Genomic DNA, 20165 nt, shown 5'->3' on the forward strand with positions numbered 1-20165 from the left:
CTTAGGGGCTGGTCCTGGTAGTGGTATTTAGACAACTGCTGTTGTTGTTACTTGTCACAGTGACGTTGCACCTTATATTTTCAACAGAGCAGAAGCATGGAACGGACTGCAGGTTCTTCAGCTTTCAACTTGACTTTTCAGAAATGTGCTGAGGTAAGTTTCCTGCTACAATCATGGTATCTTCTGTACCATTAGATAGGCTACTGTAGTGAACAGCAATTATATTTGCCGTGTGCTGCCTTTAAATATCCCAATGATCAAAACACTTGCCTCTACAGTGGAAGGAGAATGGATTAATCTGTTTAAGGAGACTGCCTAACCTCCAGCTTAAACAGTGTTAAACAAGTTAATGTGTGAGAGGTGAGTGCACAGTTGACGAAGGAAGTGTAATCTTAAGAATAAGTTGCATGATCAAAATGTTGGTGAATGTTGTTATTTTCTGTCATTATCATCATCAGAGGCAGTCCCTCGGAATCAAGGAAGACTTGCTTCCACTCCTAAAGTGAGTCCTTTGGTGGCTGAACAGTCCAGTGCGAGAGCCACAGACCCTGTCACAGGTGGGACAGACATTCGTCGAGGGAAGTGGGGGTGGGACTGATTTGCTGCACGTTCCTTTCGCTGCCTGCACCTGACCTCTTCACGCTCGCGGCGTTGAGATTCGAAGAGCTCAACGCCCTCCCAGATGCTCTTTCTCCACCTAGGGCGGTCTTCGGCCAGGGACTCCCACGTGTCAGTGGTGATGTCGCACTTTACCAGGGAGGCTTTGAGGGTGTCCTTGTAACGTTTATGCTGCCCACCTTTGGCTCGTTTGCCATGAGGGAGCTTCACATAGAGCAATTGCATAGGGAGCCTCGTGTCTGGCATGCGAGCTATGTGGCCTGCCCAGCGAAGCTGATCGAGTGTGGTCAGTGCTTCGATGCTGGGGATGTTAGCCTGGGCTAGGACACTGATGTTGGTGCGCCTGTCCTCCCAGGGGATTTGCAGGATCTTGAGGAGATATCGTTGGTGATATATCTCCAATGACTTGAGGTGTCTTCTGTACATCGTCCGTGCCTCTGATGCATACAGGAGGGCTGGTGTTTCTATAGCCCTGTAGACCATGAGCTTGGTGGTAGATTTGAGGGCCTGGTCTTCGAACACTCTTTTCCTCAGGCGGCCAAAGGCTGCACTGGCACACTAGAGGCGATGTTGAAACTCCACATCAATGTCTGCCTTTGTTGATAAAAGGCTCCCGAGGTATGGGAAGTGGTCCAGGTTGTCGAGGGCTGCGCCGTGAATCTTGTTGACTGGAGGGTAGTGCTGTGCAGCGAGGACAGGCTGGTGGAGGACCTTTGTCTTACGGATGTTAAGCGTAAGGCCCATGCTTTCATATGCCTCGGTGAATACATCGAATGTATCTTGGAATTCAGCTTCAGAATGTGCGCAGACGCAGACATCGTCTGCATACTGCAGCTCAACGACAGAGGTTGGGGTGATCTTGGACCCTAAAATTAAAATGGAATACTGGAAATCTGAAATAGAAACAGTAACAGTGGAAATACTCAACTGGTCTTTCAGTGCCTGAAAGAGAACAAGTAATTCTGATGAAGCTTTGCCACTTAAATTGAAGTATATTTTGTAGAAACGTAGAAACATAGAAACATAGAAAATAGGTGCAGGAGTAGGCCATTCGGCCCTTCGAACCTGCACCATCATTCAATAAGATCATGGCTGATCATTCCCTCAGTACCCCTTACCTGCTTTCTCTCCATACCCCTTGATCCCTTTAGCCGTAAGGGCCATATCTAACTTCCTCTTGAATATATCCAATGAACTGGCATCAACAACTCTCTGCAGTAAAGAATTCCACAGGTTAACAATGCTGAGTGAAGAAGTTTCTCCTCATCTCAGTCCCAAATGGCTTACCCCTTATCCTTAGACTGTGTCCCCTAGTTCTGGACTTTCCCAGCATCGGGAACATTCTTCCTGCATCTAACCTGTCCAGTCCCGTCAGAATTTTCTATGTTTCTATGAGATCCCCTCTCATCCTTCTAAACTCCAGTGAATACAGGTCCAGTCGATCCAGTCTATCCTCATATGTCAGTCCTGCCATCCCTGGAATCAGTATGGTGAACCTTTGCTGCGCTCCCTCAATAGCAAGAACGTCCTTCCTCAGATTAGGAGACCAAAACTGAACACAATATTCCAGGTGAGGCCTCAACAAGGCCCTGTACAACTGCAGTAAGACCTCCCTGCTCCTATACTCAAATCCCCTAGCTATGAAGCCAACATACCATATGTCTTCTTCACCGCCTGCTGTACCTGTATGTCAACTTTCAATGACTGATGTACCATGACGCCCAGGTCACATTCCACCTCCCCTTTTCCTAATCTGCCGCCATTAAGATAAAATTCTGCTTTTGTATTTTTGCCACCAAAGTGGATAACCTAACATTATCCACATTATACTGCATCTGCCATGCAATTGCCCACTCACCTAACCTGTCCAAGTCACCTTGCAGCCTCTTAGCGTCCTCCTCACAGCTCACACCGCCACCCAGCTTAGTGTCATCTGCAAACTTGGAGATATTATATTCAATTCCTTCATCTAAATCATTAATGTATATTGTAAATGGCTGGGGTCCCAGCACTGAGCCCTGTGGTACCCCATTAGTCACTACCTGCCATTCTGAAAAGGACCGTTTATCCCGACTCTCTGCTTCCTGTCTGCCAACCAGTTCTCTATCCATGTCAGTAGATTACCCACTAGACCATTTGCTTTAATTTTGCACACCAATCTCTTGTGTGGGACCTTGTCAAAAGCCTTCTGAAAGTCCAAATACACTACATCCACTGGTTCTCCCTTGTCCACTCTACTAGTTACATCCTCAAAAAACTCCAGAAAATTTGTCAAGCATGACTTCCCCTTCATAAATCCATGCTGACTTGGACCGATCCTGTCACAGTTTTCCAAATGCGCTGCTATTGCATTTTTAATAATTGATTCCAACATTTTCCCACCACTGATGTCAGGCTAACTGGTCTATAATTACCCATTTTCTCTCCCTCCTTTTTTAAAAAGTGGTGTTACATTAGCTACCCTCCAGTCCATAGGAACTGATCCAGAGTCGATAGACTGTTGGAAAATGATCACCAATGCATCCACTATTTCCAGGGCCACTTCTTTAAGTAATCAGGGATGCAAACTATCAGACCCCGGGGATTTATCGGCCTTCAATCCCACCAATTTCCCTAACACAATTTCCCGCCTAATAAGGATTTCCTTCAGTTCTTCCTTGTCACTAGACCCTCGGTCCCGTAGTATTTTTGGAAGGTTATTTGTGTCTTCCTTCTTGAAGATAGAACCAAAGTATTTGTTCGATTGGTCTGCCATTTCTTTGTTCCCCATTCACCTGATTGTGACTGCAAGGGACATACGTTTGTCTTCACTAATCTTTTTCTCTTCATGTGTCTGTAGAAGCTTTCGCAGTCAGTTTTTATGTTGCCAGCAAGCTTCCTCTCATACTCTATTTTCCCCCTCCTAATTAAACCCTTTATCCTCCTCTGCTGAATTCTAAATTTCTCCCAGTCCTCAGGTTTTCTGCTTTTTCTGGCCAATTTATATATGCCCCTTCCTTGGATTTAACACTATCTTTGATTTCACTTGTTATAGAAACATAGGCCCCAAGTTTCCACACGTGGCAAAACAGGCGCCCCTCCGAGCTGGGCGCCCGTTTTTCGCGCCGAAAACGGCGCCTGAAAAAAAACGCGCTATTCTCGAGTGCTTTGCAGCTCGATGTCTGCTTGGTGCGGCGCCTACCACTCGCGCCGATTTTGTAAGTAGGAGGGGGCGGGTACAATTTAAATTAGTTTTTTTCGTGCTGGCAACCCTGCGCGTGCGCGTTGGAGCGTTTGCGCACGCGCAGTCTGAAGGAAACATTGGCACTCCGCCATTTTAAAAAGTGCTGCAGAAAAAATGAAAATTTGTTTATTGAACCCTTGCAAAGGCTTGTATTTTAATTTTCTTGATATTTCTGTGTGTGAGGGTGAGGGAGTGCATTCTGTAATTAAAGATAGACTGTGATAAACGGGACACATGCACTTGTTTGAGACTATTCAAATTCTTTGTAGCTCTTCAATTTTTAACATTTTTTAATAAAACCACATTGCCCTTCCATGATCAGCACTGAGTCTTCTTGCAGCTTTCTCCCCATGCTGTCGGTCGGGCCTGACGGCAAACGGCTGCCTCAAGTAATGAGGCTTCCTGCAGCCTTCTTCCTGCCTCCCCGCCCCTGCCGCCGGGAACGGCTGCCTCAAATAATGAGGCTTCCTGCAGCCTTCTCCCTCCCTCCCCACCCCTGCCGTTGGTCGGTCCCGACGGCAAACCGCTGCCTGAAGCACTTTCACTCAGGTAGGAACATGGTTTATTTAATCTTTTCTTTGCTTATAAATTTTTATTCAGGTTGGATTTATTTGTATAATATTTGTATAAGTATAACTAAGGATTTATTGTTGAATGTAATGACTTCCCTTCCCCCCCCCGCTCCCCCAACCTCGTTCCCGACGCCTAATTTGTAACCTGCGCCTGATTTTTTAATGTGTAGACAAGATTTTTTCAAGCCTACAAAAATCTTCACTTGCTCCATTCTAAGTTAGTTTGGAGTACGTTTTCACTGTGGAAACTTTCAAATCAGGCGTCAGTGGCCGGACACGCCCCCTTTTGAAAAAAAAATTCTGTTCAAAAGTGAAACTGTTCTACCTGACTAGAACTGCAGAAAACTTAAATGTGGAGAATTGCAATTTCTAAGATACTCTGTTCTCCACCAGTTGCTCCTAAAAATCAGGAGCAAATCATGTGGAAACTTGGGGCCATAGAAACATAGAAAAAGGTGCAGGAGTAGGCCCTTCGAGCCTGCACCGCCATTCAATGAGTTCATGACTGAACATGCAACTTCAGTACCCCCTTCCTGCTTTCTCGCCATACCCCTTGATCCCCCGAGTAGTAAGGACTACATCTAACTCCTTTTTGAATATATTTAGTGAATTGGCCTCAACAACTTTCTGTGGTAGAGAATTCCACAGGTTCATCACTCTCTGGGTGAAGAAGTTTCTCCTCATCTCGGTCCTAAATTGCTTACCCCTTATCCTTTGACTGTGACCCCTGGTTCTGGACTTCCCCAACATTGGGAACATTCTTCCTGCATCTAACCTGTCTAAACCCGTCAGAATTTTAAACGTTTCTATGAGATCCCCTCTCATTCTTCTGAACTCCAGTGAATACAAGCCCAGTTGATCCAGTCTTTCTTGATATGTCAGTTCCGCCATCCCGGGAATCAGTCTGGTGAACCTTCGCTGCACTCGCTCAATAGCAAGAATGTCCTTCCTTAAGTTAGGAGACCAAAACTGTACACAGTACTCCAGGAGTGACCTCACCAAGGCCCTGTACAGCTGTAGTAACACCTCCCTGCCCCTGTACTCAAATCCCCTAGCTATGAAGGCCAACATGCCATTTGCTTTCTTAACTGCCTGCTGTACCTGCATGCCAACCTTCAATGACTGATGCAACATGACACTCGGGTCTCGTTGCACCTCCCCTTTTCCTAATCTGTCACCATTCAGATAATAGTCTGTCTCTCTGATTTTACCACCAAAGTGGATAACCTCACATTTATCCACATTATACTTCATCTGCCATGCATTTGCCCACTCACCTAACCTATCCAAGTCACTCTGCAGCCTCATAAACGTTTCTATGTTAGCCACGGTTGAGCCACCTTCCCCGTTTTATTTTTACTCCAGATAGGGATGTACAATAGTTGAAGTTCATCCATGTGATCTTTAAATGTTTGCCATTGCCTATCCACCGTCAACCCCTTTAAGTATCATTCACCAGTCTATTCTAGTCAATTCATGTCTCATACCATCGAAGTTACCTTTCCTTAAGTTCAGGACCCTAGTCTCTGAATTAACTGTGTCACTCTCCATCTTAATAAAGAATTCTACCATATTATGGTCACTCTTCCCCAAGGGGCCTCGCACAACAAGATTGCTAATTAGTCCTTTCTCATTACACACCACCCAGTCTAGGATGGCCAGCCCTCTAGTTGGTTTCTTGACATATTGGTCTAGAAAACCATTCCTAATACACTCCAGGAAATTCTCCTCCACCGTATTGCTACCAGTTTGGTTATCCCAATCTATATGTAGATTAAAGTCGCCCATGATAACTGCTGTACCTTTATTGCATGCATCCCTAATTTCTTTTTTGATGCTGTCCCCAACCTCACTACTACTCTTTGGTGGTCTGTACACAACTCCGACTAGCGTTTTCTGCCCTTTGGTATTCCGCAGCTCCACCCATACAGATTCCATATCATCCAAGCTAATGTCCTTCCTTACTATTGCATTAATTTCTTCTTTAACCAGCAACGCTATCCCACCTCCTTTTCATTTCTGTCTATCCTTCCTGAATGTTGAATACCCTTGGATGTTGAGTTCCCAGCCTTGGTCACCCTGGAGCCATGTCTCCGTGATGCCAATTATATCGTATTCGTTAATTGCTGCCTGTGCAGTTAATTCGTCCACCTTATTACGAATACTCCTCGCATTGAGGCACAGAGCCTTTAGGCTTGTCTTTTTAACACACTTTGCCCCTTTAAAATTTTGCTGTAATGTGGCCCTTTTTAATTTTCACCATGGTTTTCTCTGCCCTCCACTTTTACTTTTGCTTCTGCCCCCATTCTACTTCCCTCTGTCTCCTTGCATAGGTTCCCATCCCCCTGCCATATTAGTTTAACCCCTCCCCTTACCTGTGCTGAGTCAGTAGTTGGGGTGCTGCAATTGGCTTGAGTGCCCCTGGGTTTGGGAAGGGAAAATTCTGATCAGTTCCCAGTGCTGGTCAAAATCCATTGTATAGTATATAGTATAGTATTAGGCACTCCCTCCTATTGAGGATGACGCGCTTCCACACCAAAAAGGGATGAGTTCACAGGTGTTTCAATGAGGGACCTGACATTCTAGGTCCCGAACTACATTCTGAAGAGTGGAAGATGCCTGTGCTTGGATTCTTTTAATGTAGGGTGGCCATTGCACACCAGCCACCACACGGGTTTGACAGAGCTAGGTCTTGATCCAGTGGTAAGGGTTAACCAAGCCGACTGGAAACCAAGCTCTGCTGCATGGACCTAATGTGCACACATGCTCTTACTATTCATAGATCGCAGTGTGGGCTGGCCCGTGCTGCCCCTGGGCCCTCGCCTCTTCTGGGCCCTGAACCCTCACCTATCCTGGGCCCCAATCGCGACGCTCCTGGGCCCCGGGATCTCTCACTGCTCCTGCGCCCCGATCAATAATGGAGCAGTCAGAAACAGGACATCAATTAGTCTCCTCTTATCTTGGAGACATCAAATATTAACACTGTTATTTGAAATATCAAAATATTAAACTCCAGTCTAGTTGAAGGGTTATTAACATCAGCAGAAACAAACGGCAACAGAATGAACACAGTTCAGTAGGATGTGAATAACAGCAGCAATAACAGCAGAATCCAAAACCTGCAATCACTTATGAACTCGCTGGTGTCTCAGCAGATTGGGTGACTGAGTGAATCCCTTCCCACACACTGAGCAGGTGAACGGTCTCTCCCCAGTGTGAACTCACTGGTGTTCTAGCAGGTGGAATGACTGAGTGAATCCCTTCCCACACTCCGAGTATTGACTCCATTGACTCCTGCTGCGTCTCTGTGGCCTTTTATGGTAGAATAGCGTGTCAACCTTCATTGTCTAAGTGCACACATGGACCAGAATTTTACCGGCGCTGAGATGGCGGGTATGGAGCTGTCAAAATGGAAATGATTGGCAGCGGGTCAGCAGCCTGCTGTCAACCACCTTTGCGCTAGTCTCCCAGAGGTCGGGTCTGTCAGCACTGAACAGACCCGACACCAAGCAGCGGGGAAGGCAATTTACTTCATTAAGAGTCAATTAAAGACAATTTTACCCTATACTTAGCATTTTTCCAGCTTTTTGACGAGGTTCACAGTGCTCGGGGATCACATCAACTAAGCAGGTCAAGTTTTCAATGAGTATATATTCTTCTGAATACTTGATAGCCACAAATGTGGTATAAAAGCTACCATTTCACAGTTGTTCACTTTCTAGTCTTAGAAGCTGGAGCCTTCAGGATTTGGAATACATGTTTGAGCTTTATGCAGGTTGGCAGTATTTGGAGTAAATTCTCTATTCACTGTCACCTCCTTGGAACAACCTCTCTCACCATTGACAGATTGCTTCTGTCATCTCAACTTCAGCTGGTATCTATTCCATTAGCATCGGTGCACTTGAAAAAATCTCACCTTGGTCCTCAGGATCCCATCACGATCAGCTCCAGCACCAACATTACCAGGCACACCTTCATCACCTGGCACACCAGCTGAACCAACAACAACACCAACCTCCGCAATCTGCTGATGCTGCACACCACACAGGCCATCAGCACCCGACCACATTGCAGCCAGGGATGGCCTTGCCATGGCCAGATTTACTTCACGATGCTGTATACCCTGCTGCCACATATTGCGCCAGGTTGGCACCACCCCACACCAGCACCATGAAACATCCCTGCAATGACCAAGCCATTCCTTGCACACTCATCACCATTGCGGGGGAGGATACCGTTATGTTTCACCATTCACTGCAACTCACTAAAACCACTTCCAAAGGTGCACACAAACCTGTCCAAGAATGCAAAGCGTTGAAAATAAAGATTTCAATGTTTGACCAACAGATTAACAGAAAATTTACACGAACCTTGGCTAAAAGACCCAAGTCCCTACCCTTGTGTGTTGTTAGTTGGTATGTTTGGACTAGGATGAAGGTGAGTGTGAGGAGTGGCTAATAAGATGGGGGATGTGATAATGTAGATAGAGAGGGATGGGTGGAGGTGCAAGGTGACTGAGGATGTGCAGGAGTAGGATAGAGAAGACCGAGTGATGGGAATGTGATGAGTGGCACAGCAGGATGAGGTTGAGTGTGGCTTTGCAGTAACGTTTCATGATCTACTGAGATCATTGGAAAGTTTGCGCCACTGCAGCCAGCTCCTCCCAACGGCATCCCTGCTTGCGTCCTCCTGTGCAATGTGCAACCAGGCTGCGTTGGTGTCCTGGAGAGCTCTCTTCCACCCATTGGAACTGAGATTTTGTGAAAGTGTTTTTCTAAAATTTCTGTGTGTGAGTTGTAGGGGAGGTAGAAATAGGCCGGAGAGTTGTATGTTTGAGGCGTCCCTTTAACAGAATAGATCAATAAAATAAGAGTTATCTCTCTAAAGCTGTCACAGTACGGAGAAAGGATGCTTTAAGGACACTTAAAAAGAGGGAAAAAAAACAAGAAAGAGAATATTTAGTATCGTATTATGTTGCTGGTATTGGAACTTAAAAGCACAACTGACATGGTGCAGCATAGCAAAAGATTAGATTTATTTTAACATGAAGACCTGCCATTCGCTGAAACGAATTATTAGCCACTACTGCCCTCTAGTGTGCCCACTGTCTCTTTGCATGCACATTAGAGTATTACAAAAGACAAATTATTGCTGAGAAATTCGACTTGCACTCAAAACGGGCATAAAGTCGGCAGAGTGATGAGTCTGTGAGCCAAATCTAGCATCGGACCACTGGCGGGCAATGTTCCCTCTAATTTTTGTTTCCGTGCCGGTCCCATTAAATTTGCTGCATGGCCGCACATGCACAGTATCTTCCAGCAGCTTCAGCTGGTGACAGCATGGGTGGGACCTCGAGGTTGGTGGGCATCTTAGGGGGAACATTGCCAACGGGGCACGGGCACCCCAGTGCAGTTAGCAGATCAGGTGCGGAAGAAATTGACCAGTTCCTTTGCAGAGCCAGTTGGCAAATCGGGTCTGGGGATGAGGCGCGGTGATCCGGGTGGCGGACCTTAAATATGAGGGCAGTAGGCCAAAACGTTTTTTTTGTGGGCCCAGGAGGAGCACTTTCCCCAGCAGTGTTAAGAACATAAGAACATAAGAAATAGGAACAGGAGTAGGCCATACGGCCCCTTGAGCCTGCTCCGCCATTCAATATGATCATGGCTGATCTGATCATGGACTCAGGTCCACTTCCCCGCCCCTCCCCATAACCCCTTATCCCCTTATCGTTTAAGAAACAGTCTATTTCTGTCTTAAATTTATTCAATGTCCCAGCTTCCACAGCTCTCTGAGGCAGCGAATTCCATAGATTTACAACCCTCTGAGAGAAGAAGTTTCTCCTCATCTCAGTTTTAAATGGGCGGCCCCTTATTCTAAGATCATGCCCTCTAGTTCTAGTCTCCGCCATCAGTGGAAACATCCTCTCTGCATCCACTTTGTCAAGCCCCCTCATAATCTTATACATTTCGATAAGATCACCTCTCATTCTTCTGAATTCCAATGAGTAGAGGCCTAACCTACTCAACCTTTCCTCATAAGTCAACCCCCTCATGCCCGGAATCAACCTAGTGAACCTTCTCTGTAAATATGGAAACCAATACTGCACGCAGTATTCCAGGTGTGGCCTCACCAATACCTTATATAGCTGTAGCAAGACTTTACTGCTTTTATACTCCATCCCTTTTGCAATAAAGGCCAAGATACCACTGACCTTCCTGATCACTTGCTGTTCCTGCATACTATCCTTTTGTGTTTCATGCACAAGTACGCCCAGGTCTCGCTGTACTGCGGCACTTTGTAATCTTTCTCCATTTAAAGAGTAACTTGCTCTTTGATTTTTTCTGCCCAAGTGCATGACCTCACACTTTCCGACATTATACTCCATCTGCTAAATGTTTGCCCACTCACTTAGCCTGTCTATGTCCTTTTCCAGGTTTTTTTGTGTCCTCCTCACACATTGCTTTTCCTCCCATCTTTGTATCATCAGCAAACTTGATTACTTTACACTCAGTCCTTCCAAGTCGTTTTGCTCACCATGATGAATATTCATGATGAACAATCACAAATCCCCATGGCGGTGGTACTCAGTAAGATAATGGGACTAAAGGCAGATAAATCCCCTGGACCTGATGGCTTGCATCCTAGGGTCTTAAGAGAAATAGCGGCAGGGATTGTGGATGCATGGTTTTATTTTTCCAAAATTCCTTGGATTCTGGTGCAGTCCCAGCAGATTGGAAAACTGCAAATGTAATGCCCCATTTAAAAAAGGAGGCAGACAAAAAGCAGGAAACTATAGACCAGTTAGCCTAACATCGGTGGTTGGGAAAATGTTGGAGTCCATTATTAAAGAAGCAGTAGTAGGACATTTGGAAAAGTAAAATTCGGTCAGGCAAAGTCAGCATGGATTTATGAAGGGGAAGTCATGTTTGACAAATTTGTTGGAATCCTTTGAGGATGTAATGAACAGGTTGGATAAAGGGGAATCAGTGGATGTGGTGTATTTGGACTTCCAGAAGGCATTTGACAAGGTGCCACATAAAAGGTTACTGCACAAGATAACAGTTCACAGGGTTGGGGGTAATATATTAGCATGGATAGAGGATTGGCTAACTAACAGAAAACAGAGATTCGAGATAAATGCTTCATTCTCTCATTGGCAACCAGTAACTAGTGGGGTGCTGCAGGGATCACTGCTGGGACCCCAACTATTTACAATCTATATTACCGACTTGGAAGAAGGGACTGAGTGTAATGTAGCCAAGTTTGCTGATGATACAAAGATGGGAGGAAAAGCAATGTGTGAGGAAGACACAAACAAATCTGCAAAAGGACATAGACAGGTTAAGTGAGTGGGTAAAAATTTGGCAGATGAAGTATGATGTTGGAAAGTGTGAGATCATGCACTTTGGCAGAAATAAATTAAAGAGCAAGTTATTATTTCAATAGAGAAAGATTGCAAAGTGCTGCAGTATAGCGGGACCTGGGGGTACTTGTGCATGAAACACAAAAGGTTAGTATGCAGGTACAGCAAATGATCAGGAAGGCCAATGGAATCTTGGCCTTTATTGCAAAGGGGATGGAGTATAAAAGCAGGGAAGTCTTGCTACAATTGTACAGGGTATTGGTGAGGCCACACCTGGAATACTGCGTGCAGTTTTGGTTTCCATATTTACTAAAGGATATACTTGCTTTGGAGGCAGTTCAGAGAAGTTTTACAAGGGGTTGATTCCGGAGATGAGGGGATTGACTTATGAGGAAAGGTTGAGAGAGTAGGTTGGACCTCTACTCATTGGAATTCAGGTGACCTTATCAAAACATATAAAATTATGAGGGGGCTTGACAAGGTGGATGCAGAGAGGATGTTTCCACTGATAGGGGAGACTAGAACTAGAGGGCATGATCTTAGAATAAGGGGCCGCCCATTTAAAACAGATGAGGAGAAATTTCTTTTCTCAGGGTTGTGGATCTGTGGAATTTGCTGTCTCAGAGACCTGTGGAAGTTGGGACATTGAATAAATTTAAGAAAGAAATAGACAGTTTCTTAAACGATAAGGGAATAAGGGGTTATGGAGAGCGGGCAGGTAAGTGGAGCTGAGTCCATGATCAGATCAGCCATGATCTTATTAAATGGCGGAGCAGGCTCGAGGGACCGTATTGCCTTCTGCTGCTCCTATTTCGTATGTTCACCAAGATATGGAATGTGGGCTATAAATAACTCAGATAGCTTAAAATGGAACTGAATCCAGTGACTGAATGGTGGTTCATAATGTCACATATTTTGACTCACCATTTGACCATAGACAGATATATCATTACAGAGACCTCGGACCTCTCTGGTCCGGAACCCTTGGGACCTGACCAGTGCCGGAGCAGAAAATCTTCTGAACCACGGGAGGTCACATCGAGCCGAGGCTTACCGGTACCTGTAGACAGCGCCTGGGCCCCTGATCTGATCATGGACTCAGCTCCACTTCTCTGCCCGCTCTCCATAACCCCTTATTCCCTTATCGTTTAAGAAACTGTCTATTTCTTTCTTAAATTTATTCAATGTCCCAACTTCCACAGGTCTCTGAGACAGCAAATTCCACAGATCCACAACCCTCTGAGAAAAGAAATTTCTCCTCATCTGTTTTAAATGGGCGGCCCCTTATTCTAAGATCATGCCCTCTAGTTCTAGTCTCCCCAATCAGTGGAAACATCCTCTCTGCATCCACCTTGTCAAGCCCCTTCATAATTTTATATGTTTTGATAAGGTCACCTGAATTCGAATGAGTAGAGGTCCAACCTACTTACTCAACCTTTCCTCATAAGTCCATCACCCTCCGGCTCCGGCTGCGAAACTCGAGCATGGCTCTCTCTCATCATGCAAGCGCAAGAAACTGGGACGCCACACATGCAAAATGGCAAATGCGTACTGATCACTGAGAGCCAGGAAGCACGGGAAACCGATGCCGAACCACGGATGTTTTTGGACCAGAGAATCCCGGACCAGAGAAGTCCAACCTGTATCATTTTACTCAAGAGCGTGGAATTCATTAATCCCAGTTTTTAATTTTTAAATCCAAAAGCTTTTTGCTATGCTTTGCATGACCAGTTATTGCAGCTAAAATTGTTTGAGCAGCATATTGTGGGCATTGAGGTTGAAGTGTTAATGTGCCTTTATAATAGCGGTCACTAACACTAAATTTAATAATGATGGAAAACTAGGGGATATCATTTTAATCTTTGAGTGAGAGCCTTGTAACTGCACTGTAACAGAATGCATGCTGTTAGATTTCTGTTTTAAAACATTTTACATTAAATGTAAATCATGCTCGAGAGCACCTCGATGGTCATTATTGTAGGAAAAAGCATCAGACTAACTTGATATCTTTAAAAGAATCATTACTGCAGCAGAGGAAGATGATGCATAGTTAATTTAATTATTGAAAAAGGGAAGAAGTTGCTGAAAATGTCATTTCTGCTCCTCTGCAGTATTTGCTGTACTTAGGTTCTTATATGTTTGCTGCCCTTCCTTCTTGCAATTCTTTGGCCTCCCTAGGTGATGTACTGTAAGTGGCAGTGAAAATAGGCAGAGCTATTGTCAGATAGCCTCCTAGCCTGCTCTGAACTGGTTGCGACATAGAGTGCAAGAACTCCTTGTTTGAATCCCTCCAATCAGGCTTCTTCCCCGGCACAGTACCGAAACTGCTCTTACCAAGGTCACAAATTACATCTTAATTGACTGCGACAAAGGTAATCTGTCCCTTCTCGTCATTCTGAACCTATTTGCAGCATTTGACACGATTGACTACAAAATTCTGCTCCACTGTCTCTTCACCGTCCTCCAGCCGGATGGAACGGCACTCGCCTGGTTTCATTCCTATCTTTCTAGCTGGAATGGCTTCTCTTCCCGATTCTGCACCGTCACCTCTGACGTCTCCCAACGATCAATCGTTAGCCCTCTCCTATTTCTCATCGACATGTTGCCCCTTGGTGACATCATCCGCAACACAATGTGAGTTTTCACTTGTATGCTGATGATACTCAGCTCGACCTCTCCTCCACCTCTCACGAACCCTCCACCGTCTCTATACTATCAGACTGCTTGTCCGACATCCAGCACTGCATGAGTAGATATTTCCTCCAATTAAATAACGGGAAGATCAATGCCATTGTCTTCGGTTGACGCCACAAACTCCATTCCCTTTCCACTGATTCAATCTCTTTCCCGGCAACTGTTTAGGGCTGACCAAGTCTCTTCGCAACCTTGCTGTCATATTAGATCATGAATTGAGCCTCCTACCTCATATCCGTTCTATCACTCAGACTGCCGACTTCTACCTTCGTAATATCGCCCATCTCCACCCTTACCACAACTTAACTGCTGCTAAAAACTTCATCCATACCTTTATCACCTCTAGTCTTGACTATTCCAACACACTCCTGGCCGGTCTCCCTAATTCTACACTCCATAAACTTGAGGCCATCGAAAACTTTGTTGCCTGTGTGCTAACTCCCACTCACCCATCTCCCCTGTGCTTGCTGACCTGCATTGGCTCCCAGTTAAGCAATACCTCGATTTTAAAATTCTCATGCTTGTTTTCAAAACCCCCATCCTTATCTCTGTAATCTCCTCCAGCCCTATAAACCCTCATGATCTCTGCGCTCTGCCTATTTGGCCTTTTAAACATACCCGATTTTAATTGCTCCACCATTGACGGTCGTGCCTTCAACTGCCCAGGTGCTAAACTCTGGAATTCCCTTCTTAAACCTCTCTGCCTCTCAACTTCTCTTTCCTCCTTAAAACCTACCTCTTCGACCAAGCTTTCGGTCATCTGCCCTAACATCTCCTTCTCTGGCTCAGTGTTAATTCTTTTTTTTTATAACACTCCTGTGAAGCGCCTTGGAACGTTTTATTATGTTCAAAGCGCTATATCAATATAAGTTGCTGCAAGAGCAGCCTGGGGAACCTTGGCTGTGCTCCACATTCTAGAATTCGCATTATCCGCAATTATTAACAGTAAGTTTGAGTCCCACAGTCCTGGCAATCTTCCCTGCCCTCATTAAGTTTGAGCTTTGTGTTTTTGTTTAGACAGAAAAGGGACACTGAGCCACAGCACTCCTGGCCGGTCTCCCTAATTCTACACTCCATAAACTTGAGCCCATCGAAAACTCTGTTGCCTGTGTGCTAACTCCCACTCACCCATCTCCCCTGTGCTTGCTGTGGCTCAGTGGTAGCACTCTCGCTGAGTCAGGAGGTCCCATTCCAGAGACTTGAACACTAAATCTAGTACTGAGGGAGTGCTGCACTGTCGGAGGTGCCGAATTTTGGAACCGTGTCTGCTCTCATAGCTGGACGGAAAAGATCTCATGGCACTATTTCAAAGAAGAGCAGGGGAGTTCTCCTGGTGTCCTGGCCAAAGATTATCCTTCAACCAACACCACTGAAACAGATTAGCTGGTCAATATCAGATTGCTATTTGTGGGACCTTGTTTTGCACAGTATAAATATATAAATCAAATGGATGTAATCATCTATTTGGTTTAGCGTCTCATCTGAATGACAGTTAAGTTGCGCAGCCGCGCAGCGATCTGGAGGTCTCGCGCTGCCGGCTCACCAGCTTTTAAATGGAAAAACCACAAATGCGAAAAGATCGTGCACCCAATCAAAAATTAGAGAGAACATTGGGTACGATCCTAATTTTTCAAATAAATGGCATTTATTCATGGTGCAAAATTTTTTTTAAAAAGAGAGAAAAATTGATTATCGCCCGGTTTGAGGCGGCAACACCGTCTGGTCGCTACCTTTGGTGCAGGGCGATGTTTACCACCTCCAACCAGGGATATTGATTTTTCGCGCCCTAAGAAGGGAGTGGAGCGCTAAGGAAAGCGTTCCATCCTCCTTTTCGGGTGCGAAAGTTGAATCGCGGGGCGCTATCGCGGGAGTGCTAATGAAGTCGGGCGTTCGGAAACCCATAGCCTAGCGCCTAAAAGGGAGGTCAGCTGGACCACTGGAAGATTAAAAATAAATGCACGGGAGCTGATTTGACTATTTTTAAAGATCGCACAAAGTGAAGCAAAAGCTAAAGTAGGTAAATGGAAAATCCTCACCTTCTTACTGCTCACCTGATGTTCCGTTTTAGTACCGCCCCAGGAGCTTCTGGGACGCTGCTTTCTCTGGCGCGATTAGTGCCAGGCACTAAGGCAGGCGAACCCATTGAAGTTCCTGACCGCGGCGCTACCGGGGCATTGCACAAGCATTGACATCACCAAATGTGTGCTGCCAGGCACTGACTGTGAGCGTCATCAGTAAACCTCCAATCACGTTCTCAGGAGGTGCTAACAGTGCAGTGCTCCTGCGGTAAGCGCTTAGCTCCCTGTAGGCGCCCCTCTTGGGCACTAACAGGTGGCGCTGTTCGATTCAATTTTTCGCCAAAGTTCTTTTCTGATATCCAGAACTGTTGATTTTTTTGGGGGGCTTGAAATCTATAGTAATTTAGAAGTTCAGTGGGATGGTTTAAGTTTTGCTGTTGTAGTACAAAGTTCTGACCAGTAGGTGGTGCATTAAACCTCTATATTGATGTACAGTGTGTTAAACTATACTGCCTGAATCCAACCACTGGATGACACTGTACAGAAAATAGTTTGTAATTATTTATTGAATTGCTTTTATTCTATTGACTGGTATTAACTTATGCAATGATACAATCTATTTATAGAATCAAGCTTGCCACATCTGTGCTGGTGCTGCCTCTTTAACTGGGGCAATCTATTTTAATTTAATTACCCTGCCTGTCTCTTCTTTTATATTCCTCCTTTTGAAATACTTATTCAATTTATTCTAGATGATGTTATTGGCCTAGATATCCGTTGACGCCGCACCTGTTTTACAAGAATAAAATGGGTGCCTAAGCATCCAACATGGCGGGCGACATGTGCACACACATACCGCGCCGGAGGTGTGCCACCCGGCATATTGGTAAAGGCTCCAGTATAGGCAGCCAAGGTGTGCACCTGTTAGGCCCTTTGCACATGGGGCACAATGCCAGGTTGAGGCCCTCTTCAAATAGGGTTGCTCTGAACGCAGCTGGCACCAAGCCCCTTAAAGGGACCGCTGGAGGCTGCCACCAAGTCAATGGAATGGAAAATCAGGAGAGGTGTTTAACCGGTGGCCCAAACACTTTACACTGCCGCCCAAAGTCAAAATTACCCCCATCAGGCGTTGTATAAGCAGTTAGCAACATTGTACATAACTGACCTGAGCTTTTGTTGTGTGGGCACATGCACAGTTTAAATATATGAATAAAATATATGTAATAATACGTTACTCTCTTTCTCAGGTTAGCGGAAAAAGTGAATTCCAGATAGTGACTGTGAGACTGATGGTAAGAAGTTCGGATGTGCAATCTACATTGAACATTTCTCAGCTTACTATCCGTGATGCTATTAGTGGTCTCAGCATTCGGAGTAACATGGGGACAAAAACTGAAATAGGGTTCCAGACATACACCAAAGAATTTCTTCAAGGTATGACGGTCCTATGTATTAACCTATTTACTCAGTACAGTAAATCAGGCCCCAAGTTTGTAAAAAGACAAATAAAATATATTGATCACTCATTCGTGTATAATTGTGAATGTTGCATTGAATCATAGCAGATTTTCGACTTTGTATTTTATAATCAATCTGTTGAAGTGTTTCTGTAATTTGCTATTTTGTAGTTTCTCGGCAAATCTTTTCCGAGATGAATCAACTTCTTTAGAAAATCCATCGTATGAAGCTTGCACTGTGGCCAATTTACCTCCGGTTCAGTTTTGGAATGTGCTGGTTGTGTTCGTCCCGCAACATTGCAAATTTGTATACGAGGTTTATGTCTGTCTTTCCAAACAAATTTAGTTATTCCAACTCAACTGAAAGCTTCCCTTAAGGGAGAAGAGTGGGAGGGGAGTGGGTCCGGCGGGGTGGGGGAGGGATATTTGTTAACCCCTGAAAACAGGCACGGGATCATGATGCGCCCGTTCAATGTAATGCAGGCAGCATTATGCTGTCTACTCACTTACATGAATTCTACGTGCAGCCAGCACTAATTGAGCTATTCATTGGCTGCATGCATCAGTAAAGGGCCCAAATTGTGAGAGGCGAGCACCAGTTAAAGCTAGCCTGCACTGCATAAAGTCAGACAGCACCTCTTAAAGGGGAGGTGCATTGTGGCTAGAGCAGATGCTGGAAGTTGTTTCTGACTTGGGAAACACTCAATAATGGCACAAAATGGGAGAGAGCGTGCTCGAAGGTTTTCTGATGCTGCACTGGAGGCCTTGGTGGAGGAAGAAAGTATGTGCTGTATCCTTAGAAGGCAGTGGGAGCAGATAGCTGTGGCAGTCAATGCCAGAAGTGAAACCTGGAGGACCTGGATGCAATGTTGCAAGAATTTTAGTGACCTCACACAAGTGGTCAAGGTCAGTGAACGCATTATCAAATGCCATATCCTACCAACTGCACTACTAGTTTCAGCCACTGCTCAATGAACAATCCCCCATTTCGCTCACCTACGAACAATCTCTATCAATCAGTACTCATACCTAACATTCATAGCTTCACCTCAACCTCACACAGATAGATAGCACTGCTGCAAGCCTCACACCCACATCTCACAGCTTGCACACACTGCCAGCTATTCAACCATGACGGCCACATCAGCCAAACAGATTGCACCACACTCACTGAAACACTTCCCTCTCTCTTACAGGACAAGGTGGTGCACAACCGGAGGCAGCAGGAGCAAACAGGCTGGGGACAGGCACGCCTGCGTGTCCTAACCCCCATGGAAGAGACCATGCTGGCCATTATTGGAATGGCAATTGCTGAGGCCATGAACAGCGGCCGGGCTGAAACCATAGAGGATGACTGTCTCCTGATATCTAATCCTCCTTCTCACATCCCACTACCCCCTCATCCCACAATCTCTTCTGATTTATAAGCTTCAAATGGCATAAGCATGCACCTCTTGCCTTCCCCTCCCGCCCTTCACCACAACCTTACCCGTGCGCATTTCTCCTTTCAGATACCCAAGAACTGCAACCTGGTCGGGCAGTGGTGGAAGAGCAACAAAAGAGATGCGCACTTCAATGGGGCAGACGACAGAGAAGGCTGATGGGTATGCACAATGAAATGGTTGAAGCCTGCCAGAAAGCCTGCATTCAATGTCAAGGAGCATGGAGGAGTCCAGCACTACTTGGCACAGGGCCTTGCACCGAGCTTGGAGCCCATCTTTTCCAGCATGGAAGTGATGGCCAACTCCATTAGCACACTTGTGGACCCAACCAGGTGCAGCATCTGATGGCCGATGTCTCAGCTTCCATCGCAGCACAAGCAGAAGCCACCTAATGTCTGAGTGCTGCAGTGGAAGCTCGCACTGCGGAAGCTTCCAGAAATCTGTCCTCCAACAGATTACTAGGATTGCAGAGACGCTGCCCCAGTGAAGCAGCAGTGGCTCCGTGGAGCACAAACCTGCTGTTCTCTCTCAGGATGATAGCCTTCATGCTCCAACCACTGTCACTTCACCAGTGCCCTTAATGTTGCCTGTCAGCCAGCCAGTCTAGACTGCTGACGCCCATACCGTGGCTGTGCAGTCCACAGCCGGACATTCTAGGCTCGAGGTTGTCCGCCAAGGCCATCTGCCACTGTCGGCAGCCTTCCACCAGCCATGCTGCACTCACTGGGGTAGCACTGCATAGAAGCACTAGGACAGGCAAAGGAATACAGAAGACACA

The 20165-nt window shown here is 45.7% G+C and overlaps 1 protein-coding gene across 2 annotated transcripts in view; it reads left to right on the forward strand.

The window, feature by feature from the left end:
• LOC139234884 (limbin-like) overlaps positions 1-20165 on the forward strand; it is a 260436-nt gene that overhangs the window by 18757 nt on the left and 221514 nt on the right. For both annotated transcript variants that reach the window (XM_070865720.1, XM_070865730.1), the window contains exons 4-5: positions 88-153; positions 17736-17922. In XM_070865720.1, the coding sequence (XP_070721821.1) occupies positions 88-153; positions 17736-17922 (253 nt within the window). The remainder of the gene's footprint in view (positions 1-87; positions 154-17735; positions 17923-20165) is intronic.

Source organism: Pristiophorus japonicus, chromosome 2 (genome assembly GCF_044704955.1).
Source record: "Pristiophorus japonicus isolate sPriJap1 chromosome 2, sPriJap1.hap1, whole genome shotgun sequence".
NCBI lineage: Eukaryota > Metazoa > Chordata > Chondrichthyes > Pristiophoridae > Pristiophorus > Pristiophorus japonicus.